Consider the following 22,005-nt stretch of genomic DNA (forward strand, 5'->3'; position numbering starts at 1 on the left):
CCTTGTGTCTCAAACAGAATAAATTATAACCAAAGTAAGGGGCATCATAGAGTACAGAGTGTGTCCTGTTGCTTTCAACTTCCAGGTGTAGCATGAAATCATAGGCAGAGTACTACTGAGTTTGTGCAGTTCCCGCCATCCCCTCCCCATTTCTCACTCCTCCTCCTTCCCCTCATGTTGTTTTTCACTCTGTTTTCTTTCCCCTCTCTCCCCTCACTTATTACTCTTTCCTGTTTTCTCTCACCTCTCTCTTCCCTCATCTTGCTGTTCCACCCTTTGAGTCCTCTTCCCTGCCCTCTTGTCTCTCTCCCCCTTGCCCTGTTGCTCCCCTCTCTGCCTTCTCTATCCTCTCTTTCCCCTTAACTTATCACTTCTCCCTCTGTGTCATCTTCCCTTCCCTCCCCTCCTTCACCTTCTCACTCCAAACTTTGTCTTCTCTCCCCTTCTTTCTCTCCTCAAGTTGTTGCTCCTCAAATTTGTCTTCAGTCCCTACCCTCTCTGCTTTATTCACTGACCTTATTGATCTCTCCCCTTCCCCCTCCTCCTTCTCTTCTTTCTCCCCTCACCTTGTTGCTTCCCATCTTGCCTTCTCTCCCCCTTCCCTTCTCCCTCACCGTGTTATTCTCTTCTTTTCCTTTCTTTTCTTTTTCTCTTTGCTTTTCTGAATTTCTTATTTCTTCCATTCATCTTTTTTTCTCTGCATATATGTAAAGATATCATGTCTGATGTCTGCTCTGTTCCTTCCCTTCTTTCTACGTTTTTCTAGCCATCTCTGTGAATATTGTATTTTGATTAAAGGTAAATCTGTAGACTGGTAACATTATAATTCACATGGAAATAGTCAGGACAGCCTGGCTATCCTCACACTACTGAAACTCCATGGAAATACACCCCCTCCCTCCCAGCTCATCCTTTGATTTATAGGTAGGAGACACTTTCACATTAAAAATCAATCAGCTTTTTATCTAAAACACAGGATTGCCCCTGGCCTTATCAAGAGTTGAATTATCCCATTGCAGGTCACTACCAAATTAATAGTGAATATACCAATACATTTAAAGGACTCTTTACACATTCCTACTTCCTTAACAACCTAAACTTAACTAAGAACTCAACAAAATTAAGTTGAAGGCAACAATCCAGCAGTAAGAGGGGAGCATTCCAGTCTTCTGCATCGAATGTCACATTTATTTATTTATTAAGTTTTATATACCGTCACTAAGGGCCCATCGTAACGGTTTACAACGAGTAAAAAACATCATAATTAATCTAAAATGTGATTTTTTACCCACTAGTGAGAGGTTAATGGGTGCATCCAGTACAAAGAACTCCTGGCTCTCAGAGAATGATCCTGATCTCTGGAAGCTAGAGTGTCAGATCTGGAGGAGCTGAGGCAGACAGAAAGGTTTATAGATGAGACTTCAGGGACCTAGTAGCCTAGTACCAACTCCAATCTGGCAGCCCTAGTGCTGCCTTGGAGACGTAAGATCTCATGGTCAGAGAACATCAACTGGTGCAGCAGGAAGTAATCCTGTAGCAAGGACCTGCTCTCCAGGTTATGCATTGTCCTCTCACACTGAGGATGTGTCTCCCAAGGCTACTGCCCAGGAGGGAAGGGTTAGGTAGATCACCATAGTTAGTGATACAATTAAGAATATAGATAGATGAGTGGCTGGTGGGCGTGAGAATCACCTGGTAACATCGCCTGATGTGAAGGTGGCAGATCTCACGCGTCACCTAGATAAGATTTTAGACAGTGCTGGGGAGAAGCCGGCTATTGTGGTACATGTGGGCTCCAATGACATAGAAAAATGTAGGAGTGAGGTTCTGGAAGCCAAATTTAGGCTCTTAGGTAGAAAGCTGAAATCCAGAACCTCCAGGGTAGCATTCTCTGAAATGCTCCCTGTTCCACGCGCAGGTCACCAGAGGCAGGCAGAGCTCCGGAGTCTCAATGTGTGGATGAGACGATGGTACAAGGAAGAGGGATTCAGTTTTGTAAGGAACTGGGGAACCTTTTGGGGAAGGGGGGGAATCTTTTCCAAGGGACAGGCTCCACTTTAACCAGGGTGGAACCAGGCTGCTGGCGCTAACCTTTAGAAAAGAGATAGAGCAGCTTTTAAACTAGAATAAAGGGGAAAACCGACAGCTGCTCAACAACACATGGTTTGGAGGGAGGTATCTTCGAAGGATACTAATGATGCATTAGAATTAAGGCATCCCAACAGTGACATTCCAATAAAAGCAAAAGTAGTCCATGAGCCTATAAATAAAGAATCACCTGAGCTAACAGATTCCAAATTATCCCTGTCAACTGAAAAGCAGGCTGTTAATACAAACAAAAAAACCACACTTTGAAATATCTGTATGCCAATGCTAGAAGTCTAAGATGGGAGAGTTAGAGTGTATAGCAGTTAACGTAACATAAGAACATAAGGCTTGCCATACTGAGTCAGACCAAGGGTCCATTAAGCCCAGTATCCTGTTTCAAATAGTGGCCAATCCAAGTCAATAGTGTCTGGCAAGTACCCAAACATTAGATAAATCACAGGCTACTATTGCTTATTAATTACCGTAATAGCAGTTTATGGATTTTTCCTCTAGGAACTTCTCCAAACCATTTTAAACCTAGTTACGCTAACTGCTGTAACCACATCCTCTGGCCATGAATTCCAGAGTTTAACTATGTGCTGAGTGAGAAACAATTTTCTTCAATTTGTTTTAAATGAGCTACTTGCTAACTTCATGGAGTGCCCCCTAGTCCTTCTATTATCTGAGAGAGTAAATAATTGATTTAAATTAACTTGTTCATGTCCTTTCATTATTTTGTAGACTTCTATCATATCCCCCCTCAGTCGTCTCTTCTCCAAACTGAACAGCCCTAACTTCTTTAGCTTTTCCTCACAGGGCAGCCATTCCATGCCCCTTATCATTTTGGTTGCACCTCTTTGCATTTTCTCCAGTGCAGCTATATCCTTTTTAAGATGTGGTGACCAGAATTGCACACAATATTCAATTTCAAGGTGCGGTCTCACCATGGAGTGATACAGAGGCATTATGACATTTTCAGTTTTATTAACCATTCCCTTCCTAATAATTCCTAACATTCTGTTTGCTTTTTTGATCGCCACAGCACACTGAGCCGACAATTTCAATGTATTATCCACTATGACGCCTAGATCTCTTTCCTGGGTGGGAGCTTCTAATATGGAACCTAACATCTTGTAACTATAGTATGGGTTATTTTTCCCTATATGCATTACTTTGCACTTGTCTATGTTAAATTTCATCTGCCATTTGGAAGCCCAAACTTCCAGTCTCCCCTGCAGATGACACAAAATTATTTACAGTTGTTAAATCACAAGTGGATTGTATAAATTGCAGAAAGACCTTGTGAAATTAGAAGATTGGGCATCCAAATGGCAGATGAAATTTAATGTGGGCAAGTGCAAGGTGATGCATATAGGGAAAAATAACCCTTGCGATAGTTACACAATGTTAGGTTCAATATTAGGAGCCCAGGAAAGAGATTTAGGCGTCATAGTGGATAACACATTGAAATTGTCGGTTCAATGTGCTGCAGCAGTCAAAAAAGCAAACAGAATGCTGGGAATTATTAGAAAGGGAATGGTGAATAAAACGGAAAATGTCATAATGCCTCTATATTGCTCCATGGTGAGACCGCACCTTGAATACTGTGTACAATTCTGGTCTCTGCATCTCAAAAAAGATATAGTTGCGATGGAGAAGGTACAGAGAAGGGCAACCAAAATGATAAAGGGGATGGAACAACTCCCCTATGAGAAAAGGCTGAAAAGGTTAGGGCTGTTCAGCTTGGAGAAGAGATGGCTGAGGGGGGATATGATAGAGGTCTACAAAATCATGAGAGGATTAGAATGGGTAAATGTGAATTGGTTATTTTCTCTTTCAGATAATATAAGGACTAGGGGACACTCCATTAAGTTAGCAAGTAGCACTCAATGCACAATTAAGCTCTGGTATTCATTGCCAGGGGATAAAGCAATTAGCATAGCTGGGTTTAAAAAGGTTGGACAGTTCCTGGAGGAGAAATCCATAAACCTCTATTATTCAAATTGACTTAGGGAATAGCCTAGCCACTGCTATTATTGGCTTTAGCAGCATGGGATCTATTTAATGTTTGGGTACTTGCCAGGTTCTTATGGCCTGGATTGGCCACTGTTGGAAACAGGATCCTGGGTTTGATGGACCCTCAGTCTGACCCAGTATGGCAACTTCTTATGTTCTTATAGTATATACAAATATGTAATAACATATACATCAAATAAGAGCATCAGAACAATAGTATATACATTAAGGTTTCAGTTTTAAGACCCACGTGTGCTGGTGTGTGCATGTTATAAAATCCAATGGAGCGGACTGAGAGGGAACTTCCCTATACCCCTATCTAACCTTCCTACCTTTTCCACTCTCCTCCCCAACCCCTACCCCCTACCTATTAGAATTATTTTTATTTTGTACCTTACTGCTCCTTCAGAGCAGCAGTAGACTCTGCGTGCTGGCCAGCTGCCGGCGCACGATTCCCCGGGACAGTAGTTAATGGCACTGTCCTGGCCCGCCCCCCCCCTCACACAGACCATGCCCCTGGCCCGCCCCTCTCTCTGGGCCCGTCACTTCAGCGTGTATCGGGGGTTTTGTGTGTGGCCGGGACCTTTGTAAAATGTGCTGACATCCCACATTCAGTTTTACCATTCTGAATGCTAAGCAGAGTGTTTCTACACTATCTCTTTTTGTTGATTGATTTAACATATACATCAAACAGAAACATCAAAACAATAGTATATACATCAAATATATAACATTTACATCAAACAAGAGCATCAAAGCAATATGTACAAATTTTACAGCATACTGTATACATCAAATAAGAACATCAAAACAACAGTACATATATTAAATATATAGCATATATCAAATAAGAAGAGTATCTGTTGCGCTCCTGCTCGCGGGCTGTGCCGCCCTGGAGCCTTCTGTGCGGCTGGAGCCGCCACCGACGTCCTTCCGCGGTCTGGAGGCTGCTCTCTTGATTCAGCACGGCAGGGCCGTGCTGGCATTCCAGAGCAGCAGGAGCCGCTGACGTCATCCGCTTCGCAGCCCGGAGGCCGCAGTACCCGGCCTCTCTTGCGGCTAGGAGCTGCTCCTCAGCCTGCCTCTCGGTGACATCCGATGGGATGTCTTGAGCCCTCACCATGGAGGCCTGACGTTTTAGCTTCCTCCAATGTCTTGGACTCCGGCTTCGCCTAGCCTCCAGCGGATTGTGCTCAGTGGATAGCCTGAGGGCCATTCTGGCCACTGAGGCCTCCTCTCCGGCTGTGTGAGTTAGCATGCTATCCGAACTCCACTCCATCCTGAGTTTTACTTGCCTGATTTTAGCTTGTCTTGCTTCCTGTGTCTTCGTCTTCAGCTGCCCAGAGGTCTCGTCTTCATCAGCTCCTGGCCTTCGTCCACCTCTGCCTCCTGTCCAGCCTGCCGCCTCTGCTGTTACCCAGCGGCAGGTCCGAAAGGACTTGGAGTGGTTGGAGGACTACTCAGAAACCAACCGTGCGTGGTTGGCCTACCGGAGGCCCTGCAGGTCGGCAGGGGCCTGGGTTTCTGGTCTCCGCCCAGACGAGGCTCCATCTCACCTGCCTCGGCGCTTCCTTGAAGCTCCTCTCCTGGTTCGCTAAGGTCCAAGGGCAAGCTCCACTCATCCCAGCCCAACAGGTTGCAAGGCCTTTGCGCGCAACAGTATCATAACAATAGCATATATAACAAATATATAACATACACATTAAACTAGAGCATCAAAACAAAAGCATAGGTATAGGGGATTGTTGCATTCATGCCTATTCTTGCCCTCGCTCCACCCTCTCTACTTTTGTGGCGACTCCCTTCTGCTCAGACGGACAGATGCAGCCATGGCTTCTCTCTGCCTCTTGGTCCCAGAGTTCCCAGGCTGGCTTGACGCTACGGATCCGCCATGTTCCTAATGACGTAAGGGCACGCGCGCGCGCTCCAGACTTTGTACCAGCAAGGGTGCGAACCTCGGGGGCGTCCCCCCGTAGTGACGTCATCCGTTTTCAATTTAAAAGGTCTTTGTTTGCTAACTACAAATGAGTTAACAAGGAACTCCTTCGGGACTTGCTTCGGCAGTCCACGCCAACAACGATCCGAGTCAGCAAGGGAAAATCTTTCTCCACTGTTCGGCCTTTTCAAACTTACCAGGAGTACCCGCTCCTCGGGGGCTCCGCTCTCTCTATTCTTGATTTCAGATTGTTGGATGGGATCCGGTACTCACTCCTCAAGGGCCTACATTCCCGAACACTCAGCAGACTCCTATTGCCTGGAGGTGATCGCAGACGTGAACACAGTGAGTCCTATTACAGACAGGAACCGGTACTCACTCCACGAGGGCCCTTGTTCCTGATCGCTAAGGCTCCCTTCAGTCTAAGACGTTATCGCAGGTACGGAGATCGTGAGTTACCATTGCAGATTGCAGATAGGAACCAGTACTCGCTTCATGAGGGCCTACGTTCCTAAAACCTCTCTCATACTCTCTTCTTCCTCAGAAGATATCGCATACCTATATCTTATGGATTACTATTACAGATTAACAGATAGGGACCGGTACTCGCTCCATGAGGGCCTACATTCCTAAATCTCTCCTAGCCTCTCTTCTATTCCAGAAGCCATCCCATACATAGTTATTGGGAGTTCTATTTCAGACTGTCTATAGGAACCAATACTCGCCTACGGCTCCTGTTCCTGAATATACTGAAGACTCTCTGTTGCATATAGAAGACATTACAGATATCTACCATTGTGAGTAGACAGAGTATGCCCTGCATACTCTGTCTACTCACTATCTATAGTCTCTCCTTACAGCTCAGCAACTCAGAGATCGTAATTCCAGTATCAGAGGGATTTCAGCCCTGCCAGGCATATCAACTCACTACTGCCACCTCTGGTGGTTCTACTTCCAGTCTAATAAAGAACTATCTGTGTTTGTCTCAATACTCCAGCCTAGCCGGTGGTCCCTCTCAGGATCTCCACTTGAGGGCGCTATCATCTGCCATCGGCCCAGGGATTCACTATTTGTACTAAGTGTACTTCTTACATTAATAGAGCGGTATTATCATCTGCCACTCTGTGGGAGCCAACCCATATCAGACTATACTCCTCTCTCTGCGGAAGCTAATCCATATCAGATAGCTATCTCCCCATGGGAATCATACAGGTTGTTGGCTCAGCTTTCTACAGGAACTAAGCACTAATAGATTGCTACTCCTTAGCAAGATCCGTACAGAATACTACACCGCCCCCTGGCAGGGGATTGCTAACAGATTGCTAACTCCTCCCCTCTGGGGGAGCAGGTCTATAACAGTTTGCTAACTCCTCCCCTCTGGGGGAGCAGATCTATAACAGATTGCTAACTCCTCCCCTCTGGAGAAGCAGATCCATAACAGGGATATGTTACGATTCTGCTCGCAGCTAGGGCCGTGAGCAGCCTCTCACCTCTCCGCTGCCAGTCTTCCAGCTGTCCTGACTCAGGATGTGATGGAATCTGGGCAACACTCAAGCAAGTTCTGGCCGGAGTAGAGACTTAGGTGACCTGGCGCAACCTGCGACGTGGCAGATTCACTGCAAGCCCAATCCGCCGGGATTTCCAGTCAGAGTAAAGACTTCAGAGACCTGGCGCAACCTGTGGTTGGAGCCGCCGCCATTGTCCTACCACTGCCGTCCAGCCACGTGGTCCAGAGACTGCCCACGCCTTCTTTCTACATGGCGGGCTGCGCCTCCGTGCTTCCATGCGGCACCAGAGGCTGCTGATGTTGTTGTTCCTCCTGCAGTGGACAGGGCTGCTGCTGCTGTGCCTTTGTACGGCCTGGGGGCTGCCATCGATGCTGCACCCTTGTGGCTGGAGCCGCCAATGCTGAGGTTCTGCCCTTGCAGCCTTGTGCCGCTCCTGCTCTTCCTCCGCAGCATGGCTGCCGCTGTCTCTGGTCCTGCCCACTTCCTAGGCGTGCGGCTGCGCCTCTCCAGCTGATTTAAAGGGCCCATGGTGGGAGTAGTCCATGGCCCCTCCTGATGATGTCATCCTGGATGTTCCTTTTCAGCCCTATAAAGAGGGCCCTTAGTCAGTTCTTCGTTGCCTTTGCAAGGAACCAGTCTGCTCCTGGACTTATCATTTCAGCATCTCCTAAGCTCTCTGTTCTTCATGGGAAATCCTTCGTCGTCTTTTCCATGTACTGGTCTCTCATCGGATTCCATATCTTCGTCTTTTGTGGTTCCTAGATGATCCTGTATTCAGATGTTCTCGTATCCAGATGTCCTCGGATCCTGATGACCTAGTATCTGGATGTCCTTGGTTCTGGCTTCGCCCCAGCCTCCCCTCGGCAGATTGAGCTTGCAGTGAATCTGCCATGTCACAGGTTGTGCCAGGTCTCTGAAGTCTTTACTCTGTCTGGAAACCCTGGCGGATTGGGCTTGCAGTGAATCTGCCACGATGCAGGTTGCGCCAGGTCACTGAAGTCTCTACTCCGGCCAGAACCTGCTTGAGTGTTGCCCAGATTCTATCACATCCTGAGTTTTAACCCTGCTGTCCACTGTTCACTCATCAAGTGTAGTGCCTTGTGTCTAGTCCGACCTTGTCTCCAAGTCTTGACCATGTCTTCAAGTGTCTTCGTCTTGTTCCAGTGCCATCACCTGTCCTCTACCTCTGTCCGTCCTGTCGCATCTGCCACTCCAGGTGGCAAGCCCGAAAGGGCTATCGAGTGGCCGGAGGGCTACCCCAGAGACCAGAATTGTGTTGTTGGGTCTCTCTCGATGTGCTCAGGTTCGGCAGAGGTTAGGGCTCCTGGTCTTCAGTCTGTCTGCCAGTGCTTGGATATGCCTTGCCTGCCTCGGTGCTTCCTCTGAGTTCCTCTGCAGTCATGCCGTGGTCCAAGGGCATACTACCTCTCCGGAATGGGGACCGCTCCCTAGCGCCCCCGTAACAGGATATAAGTTGTCTTCATGTACAAAATTTAATTGAAAAGCTACTGACACAGACAGATTATAATCCCTAAGGGTATAACTAACATCTACAATTATCTGGCTTTCAAGGATGGTGAAGCAGATACTAGCCCAAAGCTTATTGAACATTGGAATTGGGATCTACAAGAGACCTTGGATCCTAGCGACTGGCAAGTTACTTGGGGCTCAATCCTTAAGCTCTCTACATGTAACAAAAGTCAGGAATTCTGATACAGATTACTTCATAGGGAATTTGTTGCCCAATTTTCTTTTCTAAATTTAATTCTTCTAACCCTTGCTGCTGGAGGGGTTATGGGACAATGGGAACGTAATATGCATATGTGGTGGGAATGCAGGGATACCTAGTTTTTTCACAATACATACATGAAAAAGTAAAAGATATGACCTGTCCACCAAACTATGTTTACTAGGTTTTTAGGGAGAGGTTAATATTGACGAAAAGACTCAAATGTTGGTTGGACTATGACTACATACAGCCACATTATTGCTTTTTTCTGGAAGAGTTCCTCTGGGATCTCCCACTAGTATACTACAATAATACTAATGGAAAAAAAGTCTTCCTTGTTTCGGGGCAAATCTGACTTGTATGAGGTAGTTTGGGAACCATACTGGACCTGGAGAGTATGCAGTCCTTAAGAGAACATGTTTGGTATTGTAGTGTATTTGTTGCAAGAAGGTTACTATCTCTTGTCTTGCGGTAAATGTTATACATTATTGATACACCTCGACCATTTATAAGCTGCTTTCTGGACCACAGTCATATGCGACTGGCTATCATTGCTATGATGTATCTGCTAATGGTTGTTTGTGTATTTCTTTAAATAAAGAGTTATAAAAAAACCATTAGCATATACATCAAATAATAATACACATCAAATAAGAGCATCAAAACAATAGTACATCGAGGGGTTAAAGGGGCACTTAGAGAAGATAAAGCCATCATGGAAAGATTAAATGATTTCTTTGCTTCGGTGTCTACTGAAGAGAATGTTGGGGAGGTACCCATACCAGAGAAGGTTTTCATGAGTAATATTCAGATGGACTGAACCAAATCACAGTGAACCTAGAAGATGAGGTAGGCCTGATTGACAAATTGAAGAGTAGTAAATCACCTGGACCAGATGGTATACACCCCAGGGTTCTGAAGGAACTAAAAAATTTAATTTCAGACCTATTAGTAAAAATTTGAAACCTATCATTAAAATCATCCATTGTACCTGAAGACTGGAGGTGGCTAATGTAACCCCAATATTTAAAAAGGGCTCCAGGGGCGATCCAGGAAACTACAGACCAGTTAGCCTGACTTCACTGCCAGGAAAAATAGTGGAAAGTGTTCTAAATATCAAAATCACAGAACATATAGAAAGACATGGTTTAATGGAACAAAGTCAGCATGGCTTTACCCAAGGCAAGTCTTGCCTCACAAATCTGCTTCACTTTTTTGAAGGAGTTAATAAACATGTGGATAAAGTTGAACCGGTAGATGTAGTGGAGTGCCTCAGGGATCTGTATTGGAACCCGTACTTTTCAATATATTTATAAATGATCTGGAAAGAAATACGACGAGTGAAGTAAACAAATTTGCAGATGATACAAAATTGTTCAGAGTAGTTAAATCACAAGCAGATTGTGATAAATTGCAAGAAGATCTTGTGAGACTGGAAAATTGGGCATTGAAATGGCAGATGAAATTTAATGTGGATAAGTGCAAGGTGATGCATATAGGGAAAAATAACCCATGCTATAATTACACAATGTTGGGTTCCATATTAGGTGCTACAACCCAAGAAAGAGATCTAGGCGTCATAGTGGATAACACATTGAAATCGTCGGTGCAGTGTGCTGCGGCAGTCAAAAAAGCAAACAGAATGATGGGAATTATTAGAAAGGGAATGGTGAATACAACGGAAAATGTCATAATGCCTCTGTATCGCTCAATGGTGAGACCACACCTTGAATACTGTGTACAATTCTGGTCGCCACATCTCAAAAAAGATATAATTGCGATGGATGTTTTATCTAAATTGTAAATAAATAAAACATGCATCAAAGAAGAGCACCAAACAATTGTATATTAAACATAGAAACATAGAATTGATAGCAGAAGAAGACCAATTGGCCCATCCAGCCTGCCCAGCAAGCTCCCACACTTATTTTCCCATACTTAGCTGTTTCACCGACCACTAAGTTCAGGGCCCTTGTTGGTAACTGATTGATTCAAATTTCCTACCACCCCCTGCCATTGATGCAGAGAGTAATACATTAGGTTAGAAGAACATCAGATAATAGTACAGACATCAAATGTATAATAACATATACATCAAGCAAGGGCATCAAACAATAGTCTATATATCAAATAACATTAATATAATATTCTGGATCTACCTGTATGTGCCCTGAATGATGCAAAAGAATTCAAGGATGCCCTAAACACGCACTTGTTTGTTGCAGCTTTTGCCCAGCTAACTGATTAATCTTAGAACCAGGCTCCCCAGTTTTGTGCCATTGTCACATTTTGTTTGGCGTGTGATAATGCAAGTATTATGCTTTTTTGTTTTTCTGTTACACTCGTTTGTTTTTATTCTTATGTATGTAATCATGTTCTCCGCCCCAAACCTTTGAAAGCGCAGGCTATAAATAATTTAACATAAATATATACATCAAACAAGAGCATTACAACAAATAATATCTACATCAAATATCTAGTAACATGCATCAAATAGCAAAGCATAAAAATAATAGCATAAATATCAATCAAAATAACAAATACAACAGGCGATAACTATCTACCCAGTCTGCCCATTTATGCCTCCTCACTGTGCCATCACTGCTCATACTCATCATTTCTGCTTTAGAGAAATGTGAAATTCTCTGCTCCTTGTCAGAGAATTTCCACAGTGGCATCATAGTAGCTTGATCTAACATTATCCCCAGCAGTTCCTAACGGGGAGTTGCATTGCCTGTTGTTCATGGCTAGCTCCAGGCAGTAAGAGGTGGCATTGCCACCAAAACAACTATTAAGAGACCTTTCAGCACAATGTAAATAACTTCTACTTCTAATCAAACAACTAAACAAATCAACTAAACAAATCTACTTCTAATCAAACAACTAAAGACTGCTTCCACAAACTACACACATTAAAAAGAATAAAACCCCTATTTCATTTCCATGATTACAGAACAGTGCTCCAAGCAATAATCTTTGCGAAAATAGATTACTGCAACGCTATTCTACTAGGCCTCCCATCATCCCATACTAAACCTCTCCAAATGATTCAGAACACGGCAGCAAGAATCCTAACGAACAAGAGGAGAAGAGATCACATTACGCCAGTACTTAAAGACCTTCACTGGCTGCCAATCCACTACAGAATAATCCATAAATCCCTTACCACAATCTTCAAAAATATTCATGGACTGGCTCCTCTCAATCTACAAATAGCACTCAAAAAACACTCCTCCAACAGACCCATCAGAGAAGCGTACAGAGAATATCTACAGGTACCACACGCCAATACCACCCAACATATAACACTGAGAGACAGGGCCTTCTCTACAGCAGGTCCCCCACTATGGAACTCAATCCCCTTAGAATTACGACAGGAACCATGTCTTCCAACCTTCAGAAAAAGACTTAAGACATGGCTGTTCAAGAAAGCCTTTCCGGACCCTGACTGATGCTCTTCCACCAAATACAGCAAGACTGATTATCACCCATTAAACTGATACAGACTTACCAACCACTGCACGTTCTACTTCTTGTTAAACTTCTATCATCCTCTTCTTCTACTCCCAGTTAGAACCATCCTTGTTTTATTGTAACTGCTTTTTCTGCGCACTTGTTATAATTTGTTATAATTTGTAAATGTATATTCTCATGTTATAGTTATGTACGTTTATAATTTATTGATCACCCCTTGTTTTATGTAAACCGACCTGATACGAACTTCCGTGAATGCCGGTATAGAAAAAAACTCAAATAAATAATAATAAATAAATACTTTAAAGTTACTCTTACTCTTGTCTCCTTCCTCCCCCAGTTCTTGCAACCGTTTCATTGTAACTTTTGTTTCATCTACACTTGTTAAATGTTCAAGGTTATCGCACCCCCTGTTACCTGTACACCGGCACGATATGATTGTATCATGAATGCCGGTATAGAAAAGCTCTAAATAAACAAATAAATAAATAAAATAAATGCCTACCTGGCTAAGAGTTGGTAATGCACCAGTCTTCCTGAAATTCATCCATATGATTTTAAAGCTCAGTACACCCTACAGGAACAAATTTGACAAGTTAACTATGCCTTGACTGCATTTATTATTAAATGTGTCTTAAATCTGCTACCAATTAGGTTTATGGCCGTTTCCCTAGTCCTAGTAATATTTGAAAGGGTAAATAACTGTTCCTTTGTAAATGCTTTCACACCATTCATAATTTTATCTAAACCTTCTAGGATATGGGGGCATTTCTGGCTAATGCTAGAGAATTCTGGCAATTGAACTTGAAAACAAGCAGACCCCAGTCCCCAGAATGCAAGGGGGAGGGAACAGATCGGCACCTGCTCATGCTTTTTCGGTGAGACAAGCTGATGCTTTTGTTGCTTTTGCCTTTCTGCCTCAGGTGGACAGGACTGAAGTCATCAAGAATAACCTCCACCCTGTCTTCTCCAAAGTCTTCACAGTGGATTATTACTTTGAGGAGGTTCAGAAGCTGCGCTTTGAGGCATACGATATCCACGGCCACTGCAGCATTGGCCCCAGAGACGATGATTTCCTGGGTGGAATGGAGTGCACCTTGGGGCAGGTACAAGCTCGGGAAGGAGTAAAGCGAGCCTTGCAGAATCCCAGAATCCTTGTCATAGGGCAGAGATTCTTAGCGCCAACTCACCCAGCCAGTGGGGGGTTCAGGCTATCCACAGTGCATATGCATGAGCTACATTTGCATGCACTGCCTCCATTGTATGCAAATATGTCTGTCACTTAAGGGCTGTAACTGCTGCTCTGTGCAGGTTACCCTTAGGTGTAACAAGGTCCCACCCCAGCAGTAAATGCAGATGATGGCCAGACCTTTCCCTTCCTAGCTTTATTTATTCATATTTCTTTCTGACATGCTAAATATATACCACTGTAAGAGGGGATGGGTTTACAACTCCTCTTGTTGGTACTGTTCATTGATTCAAATGATAGAAATTCATCAGTCACTTCAAATTTGCAGTTAAATCCTTTCACTGTCTATGTAAAAGCACCCCCCAACCCAAATGCTGTCTCGCTGTCTCTCTCACTCATAAACATTTTCCCACACAAGGCTAACACAGCCAAATAACCCCACCCCCAGGAACCCCGCTTCTATATGCAGAGGGAGGACAGGCACCAGATAGCTGACTGATGCATCTAAATCACCCTCTTACCTAAATGCCTTTAAAACTGTTCTGTAAAGGTCAGCCAGGCAGAAGAGGTCAAGGTTAAAGACATGAGTCTGACTGCTGTCCACACACTGACACTGCTTTAGAGCAAACCAAAGACATGTTCCCAAAGAGCTCCCAGACCATACCTCATTAGGAAAGCAATCCGATCAATTCCCAGACGCCTTCTGAATCAATGCCTGGGTCTCAGCTCTGGATCGCAGGGCAGCTGTAACCCGTTAACACCAGAGCCCTGTGACACAGGCTCTGCACCTGCTGCTCCTCCAGATCCTTGCCTCTGTCCAGAGTCCAATCTCCTGCAAATATTCTGCTTTCAGATCGTGGCACAGAAGAAGATAACAAAAGCTCTCTTTCTAAAATATGGAAAGTATGCTGGGAAGTCCACTATCACAGTAAGTAACTCTTGCACTCTGCTTTCAGGCTTACCTTTTTCACATTTCTAGCTGATATGTTAGTGTGCCTGACTGTGCTCCCTGGGGTCTGCACTGCTCCTGCATACATGTTAGTGTGCCTGACTGTGCTCCCTGGGGTCTGCACTGCTCCTGCATACATGTTACAATGCCTCTGTGCTCCCTAGGGTCTGCACTGCTCCTGCGTACATGTTACAATGCCTCTGTACTCTCTGGGGTCTGCACTGCTCCTGCATATGTTACAATGCCTCTGTACGCTCTGGGGTCTGCACTGCTCCTGCGTACATGTTACAATGTCTCTGTACTCTCTGGGGTCTGCACTGATCCTGCATACATGTTACAATGTCTCTGTACTCCCTGGGGTCTGCACTGCTCCTGCGTACATGTTATAATGTCTCTGTACTCTCTGGGGTCTGCACTGCTCCTGTGTACATGTCACAATGTCTCTGTACTCCCTGGGGTCTGCACTGCTCCTGCGTACGTTACAATGTCTCTGTACTCTCTGGGGTCTGCATTGCTCCTGTGTACATGTCACAATGTCTCTGTGCTCCCTGGGGTCTGCACTGCTCTTGTGTACATTACAATGTCTTTGTACTCTCTGGGGTCTGCACTGTTCCTGCATACGTTGCAATGTCTCTGTACTCCCTGGGGTCTGCACTGCTCCTGCGTACATGTTACAATGTCTCTGTACTCTCTGGGGTCTGCACTGCTCCTGCACACATCTTACAATGCCTCTGTACTCTCTGGGGTCTGCACTGCTCCTGCGTACATATTACAATGTCTCTGTACTCTCTGGGGTCTGTAGTGCTCCTGTGTACATGTTACAATGTTTCTGTACTCTCTGGGGTCTGTAGTGCTCCTGTGTACATGCTACAATGCCTCTGTACTCTCTGGGGTCTGTAGTGCTCCTGCGTACATGTTACAATGTTTCTGTACTCTCTGGGGTCTGTAGTGCTCCTGTGTACATGTTACAATGCCTCTATACTCTCTGGGGTCTGTAGTGCTCCTGTATACATGTTACAATGCCTCTGTAGTCTCTGGGGTCTGTAGTGCTCCTGTGTACATGCTACAATGCCTCTGTACTCTCTGGGGTCTGTAGTGCTCCTGCGTACATGCTACAATGCCTCTGTACTCTCTGGGGTCTGTAGTGCTCCTGCGTACATGCTACAATGCCTCTGTACTCTCTGGGGTCTGTAGTGCTCCTGCGTACATGTTACAATGTTTCTGTACTCTCTGGGGTCTGTAGTGCTCCTGTGTACATGTTACAATGCCTCTGTAGTCTCTGGGGTCTGTAGTGCTCCTGTGTACACGTTACAATGCCTCTATACTCTCTGGGGTCTGTAGTGCTCCTGTGTACATGTTACAATGTCTCTGTACTCTCTGGGGTCTGTAGTGCTCCTGTGTACATGTTACAATGCCTCTGTACTCTCTGGGGTCTGTAGTGCTCCTGTGTACATGTTACAATGCCTCTGTAGTCTCTGGGGTCTGTAGTGCTCCTGTGTACATGTTACAATGCCTCTGTACTCTCTGGGGTCTGTAGTGCTCCTGTGTACATGTTACAATGCCTCTGTAGTCTCTGGGGTCTGTAGTGCTCCTGTGTACATGTTACAATGTCTCTGTACTCTCTGGGGTCTGTAGTGCTCCTGTGTACATGTTACAATGCCTCTGTACTCTCTGGGGTCTGTAGTGCTCCTGTGTACATGTTACAATGCCTCTGTAGTCTCTGGGGTCTGTAGTGCTCCTGTGTACATGTTACAATGCCTATGTACTCTGTGTTCTGCACTGCTCCTGCGTACATGTTACAATGTCTCTGTATTCTCTGGGGTCTATAGTGCTCCTGCATACATGTTAGTGTTTCTGTATCCTCTGGGACCTGTAATGCTCCTGCATACATGTTACAAAGCCTCTGCACCCTCTGGGGTCTCTAGTGCTCCTGCACACATGTTACAATGCCTCTGTACTCTCTGGGTCTGTAGTACTCCGACATACATGTTACAGTATCTCTGTACCCACTGGTGACTGCAGTGCTTCTGCGTATATGTTAGTTTCTCTATACTCTCTAGGCTCTGTAGTACTGTTGCATACATGTGTTGCGTTCAGTGGTCCACGGGCTGCCCCGGTGAACCTCTGCCCTTACCTTCGGGGCTGGGCTGGCCATGCTGCCCCCAGGGCGCAGCAAGACTCCATCAGTACACCACACAGCAGGTTGAGATGAAGGCGGAACAGACTGACTAGAACAACGCCTTAACATGCTTCACCACTCCTTAGGCATGCGCTCACATGACATCTTCCCATGTAAACGGACCGTGGTGGGAAAGTCCCCACAGGCCCTAGTGACAATGTCATCAGCACTGCCTTTTATAAGGGCAACTCCCCAGATACAACTTGCCTCAGCAACAGGTCCAGCTACCATGTTTAGTACGTGTTGCTTCCCAGTCTATTTCCATCTTCGTCTCATCTTGTTCAAGTCAGCCTGTTCCACCTTCGTCTCAGCCTGTTCTGCCTTTGTCCCAGCCTGGTTCCAGTCTTTGTCTCAGCCTGGTTCCAGTCTTCATCTGTCCAACCTTCTCCTGCCTTCCCTGACTGCCTCTGTCCTATCTGTCTTGCTTCGTCTCCCTCGGATGGATACTTGGTTAGCCCCTTGCCTGGTCTCTGGATATGCCTGACCACTGCATGCCTTAACTCTTGCCTGGATTCAGGATATGCCTGACCATCACCTGCCTTGACCCTTGTCTGGATCTTCATCATGCCTGATCACTGCTGGCCTATTGCCGTAGCCCGGCCTTGACCACATCTCCAGTCATCAGCAGAGACCCTTGCCTGCCGGCTCTAGCAGCCAAAGGCTCAACTTGAGGGGAAAGTGGGCTGGTATAGTTGAAGCTCCTGACCGGTCTATTTTGCTTGGGCCCGCCTGCTGATGGTAGAACCTGCAGGGCTCCTCCCTGCAGGTAGAGCCAATCTTGTCTCAGCCCAAGGGTGCACAAACACAGCAGTTTGCTGAGGCCATGGACTCGGCAGACTTGACTTCGCTCCAAGCTATCCCTGCTATAGCCTGCAGACAACATGACCAGCAGGGTGCCTTGGAGCTCCATGCCAAAGCTATGGACCATGTCACCACTCGCTTGGATGCCCTGACCATACCCATGGTACCACCTTCACCCACACCAGTGCCGCCACCTCCTGTGGCTGCCAGTTAGCTGCCAGCTGCTAGTTCCACCCCAGTATGCCAGGAATCCCAAGTGGTGTTGAGGACTTCTCAATCAGTGCAGAATGCACTTTCAGCTGCAGGCTCCACTGTTCCCTGATGGCCAAGCCATGACACTGTACATTCTTTCACCACTAGATAAACTACGTTGGCTTGGGCTTCCCCCTCTGGGAATGAGGGGACTCTGTCCTACTTTTTTTCCAGCAGTCCGGTCATGCAGCTGCAATGGCCTCAGATCTACTCCATCTCCATCAGGGCTCGCAAACATTAGGTGAGTATGCTGTGGAATTTAGAACTCTTGTCTGAATTAAATTGGTGGGAGTAGTTCTTGGTCGCCATCTTTCTGGAAGGCCTCTTTGGGAAAATTAAGGATGCCGCCCAGGAGCTCCCCACCTCGCTGGAGGCCCTCATTACTCTAACCAGCAAAATAGACCTCCACTTACAGCAAAGGATCTGATAGACCCGTCCGACATGGAGAAGCATCTCCTTGGCACTTCGCTTCTTATGCCTGCTCTCATCTACTGCTGTCACACACTTGGCCTCTCCCTCTCCTCCCAAGAAATCTATGCAATTGGAGTGCTGCCACCTAGTCACAGAAGAAAGACTCTGTCGGTGGCAACAGGGCCTCTGTCTCTACTGGCAGCTTGAGGCCATCTCCTGGCCCAATGTTCCAAGAGAACAAGAAACTTAAATGCCTAGGGCACTGCGGGGAGATGACCCTAGAACTTACTATTCCGGCTCCTCAACTCCTCCTGCCAGTCACACTGGAACTGGCTCTCACGTCTTTCTCCACCCAGGCCTTTGTGAACTCCAGCTCTGGGGGAAACTTCATTTTGCAGGATCTAGTCAACCAATTCCAGATACTCACTGTCCAGATGACTCCACTACTAGTAGTTTCCTCAGTCTATAGGGACTCTCTTCCAGGACAGGTGACCCAGACCACAGTGCCTCTAACCTTACACACTTAGAGAAGATCATTTTCTTTGTGATCCCAGAGCAGTTAATCTCTTTATACTTGGTCTACTTTGACTCCAACAACACCATCCACACTTTGGTCCACCTTGGAACTTGCCCACTGGGGCCATGGGTGTACAGACTCCTGTTTGGTACCCGTGGAACATTCTTGCCCGGTAACTATGGCTTCTGCACTTCTGGGGCTTTCCCCTCAATTTGCAAATTACAAAGATATCTTTTCTAAGAAGAGTGCCAAACTCTTGCCTTCTTGTTGTATGTATGACTGTGGTATAGAGCTCCTTTCCAAAGCCACACTCCCGCAGGGCTGGGTTTATCTGCTATCTCCATCAGAGACTCAGGCAATGACAGCCTGTATCCAAAAAAACCTGGCCCATGGAATCATCTCTGAAGGGGCTGGTTTCTTCTTTGTCATGAAGAAAGACTGATCTCTCAGGCCTTGCATAGATTATCGTGGTTTGAATGCCTGTTTGAAAGACTGTTACACTCTGCCTTTAATACTTGAGCTCTTTGATCACTTACAGGGCACTAACATATTCACAAAATTGGACTTCAGGGGTGTGTACAACCTCATCCGTGTCAAGGCTTGGTGATGAATGGAAGACCGCGTTCAACACCTGCGATGGGCACTACAAGTATTTGGTCATGCCCTTCAGGCTTTGCAATGCTCTGGCTGTTTTCCAGAAAATGGTCAATGAGATCTTTTGCAATCTGTTGTGCACCTGCATGGTCATATACCTGGATGATATATTGATATTCTCCCAGACCTTGAGCTCTGTTGTAGAGATGTTCACATCTTCCTGCAGTATCTTTGGGAGAATAACCTCTATGCCAAACTGGAGAAATATCTCTTTGAGCAAGAGGAACTCCCCTTCCTCAGGTACATAGTCTCGCAAAATGGTTTCTGGATGAACTCAGCCAAGGTAAAAGCCATCAGGGACTGGCCTTACTCAGTGGGGCTCCAAGCCTTACAAAGATTCCTGGGGTTGAAAATTATTGCCGTCAGTTTATTCCTAATTACTCCTCCATGGCAGCCCCCCTTACCACCCTTCCTCACAAGGGTGTTAATACCAAAAACTGGCCAACAGAGGCTACTGAGGCTTTCCAGAAATTAAAGGATGCCTTTGCTGATGAATCTTGCCTATGCCACTCAGCTCTCACACGGCCCTTCATTCTGGAGGTAGATGCCTCTACTCTGGGGGTAGGAGCTGTCCTCAGTCAATACAGTCCTGAAGGGGTGCTTCGTCCATGTTCCTTTTAGTCTAAGAAGTTCTCTTTGGCAGAGCGTAACTATGGCATTGGAGATCGGGAACTCCTAGCAGTCAAGTTGGCATTAGAACAGTGGTACCATCTTCTCGAGGGGGCTCAGCACTGCATCTTTATATAAAAGGACCACAATAATCTTGAACATCTACATCAAGCTCAGCAGCTTAATGCTAAACAGGCCTGCTGATCCTTGTTCTTTTCAAGTCTCCCACAACAATCATGTCAATGCAGCCACCGGCTCTTCCCCTTTCCAGCTGGTTTATGGGAAGCAACCTCTGCCCCTGCTTCCACTACCATGACAATTCCTTCACCTGCGGCTCAACTCTCGGTGCAGGAATTGCACGATCTATGGGAACAAACCAATCAGTTGATTGAAAAGACCTCCACAGAGCCAAGAAATGGCAGATGCCCGAAGGAGGCCAGCGACCCAGTTCAAGATGGGTGAGAAGGTTTGACTAAGTATCTGACACTTAGCCTGTGGATTCCCTCAATGTGCTTGGCATCACACTTTATTGAGTCTTTTCCAGTGCTGCGGTAAGTGGGGCCCTGACATATACCAGTTAAAATTGACACCTACCCTATAAAATCCACATCTCCCTGCTGAAGCCAGTAGTATTTTTTTGGCCCTCCAGAATGCCTCCCGAACCTCAGGAGATTGTTGCTGATGGAGACACAATATACTAAGTCCAAAAGGTCCTAAATTCCCACCAGAGAGGCAAAAATTTAGAGTATTTGATCTCCTAGAAGAATTCTTGGAAACCATTGATCAACATATTATTTATTTTATTGTTTTTAGATGTGTTTTTTTTTTTAATAGAATTTTATGCAGTTTTATAGTTTTTAGATGTCTGTTTATTAGGAATTTCTATGTATTTTATGATTTTAAAATAATTTTGTAATTTAATGTATTTTAAATGTGCTTTCATATTTACTGTAAACCGATGTGATGTTTCCTACGAACTTCGGTATATAAAACGGAAAAATAAATAAATAAATAAATATTGGATCCCAATCTGCTCTAGGACTTTCATCAGCAGTACCCCAAGAAACCCAAGGCCTAAAGGAGGGGGCTTAGGGGGAATACTGTTGTGTTTGGCAGTCCACTATCTGCCCCCATAAACTGCCACCCTTAACTCCAGAGCCAGGTTGGCCATGCTGCTCCAGATGCTGCCAACCTGGCAGGACGCCGCTGGCCTCAATGCGCCTCTCCTTAGGTGCGCACACGCACAACATCTCCCCATTTAAAGGTTCAGTGGTGAAAAATTCCCTGCGGCCCCTAGTGATGCCATCACCAGCGCTGCCCTATATAAGGGCAGCTCGCCACATGCAACTTGCCTCAGCAACAGGTCCAGCTACCATGTGTAATGCGTGTTGCTTCCCAGTCTGGTTCCTGCCTTCATCTCATCCCAATTCAGTCTTCATCTCAGCCTGTCCACCTTTGTCCCAACCTGGTTCCGGTCTTCATCTCAGCCTTTCCAGGCCTCTACTCAGCCTATTCCAGTCCTCGTCTGCTCAACCTGTTCCTGCCCTGCCTGACTCCATCTGCCCTAACTGATTTACTTTCTCCCCCGCGGATGGATACTTGGTTAGACCTTTGCCTGGACTCTGGATATGCTTGACTACTGCCTGCCTTGACCCTTGATTGGACCTTTGTCACACCTAATCGCTGCCAGCCT

General features: G+C 45.8%; 1 protein-coding gene across 1 annotated transcript in view; it reads left to right on the top strand.

Annotated features, from left to right (window-relative positions):
* The window catches only part of CPNE7 (copine 7), a 142,008-nt gene that overhangs the window by 26,928 nt on the left and 93,075 nt on the right, over positions 1 to 22,005 (top strand). The window contains exons 2-3 of the mRNA XM_029608019.1: positions 13,675 to 13,857; positions 14,794 to 14,868. Coding sequence (XP_029463879.1) covers positions 13,675 to 13,857; positions 14,794 to 14,868 — 258 coding nt within the window. The remainder of the gene's footprint in view (positions 1 to 13,674; positions 13,858 to 14,793; positions 14,869 to 22,005) is intronic.

This window comes from Rhinatrema bivittatum, chromosome 7 (assembly GCF_901001135.1).
Source record: "Rhinatrema bivittatum chromosome 7, aRhiBiv1.1, whole genome shotgun sequence".
NCBI lineage: Eukaryota > Metazoa > Chordata > Amphibia > Gymnophiona > Rhinatrematidae > Rhinatrema > Rhinatrema bivittatum.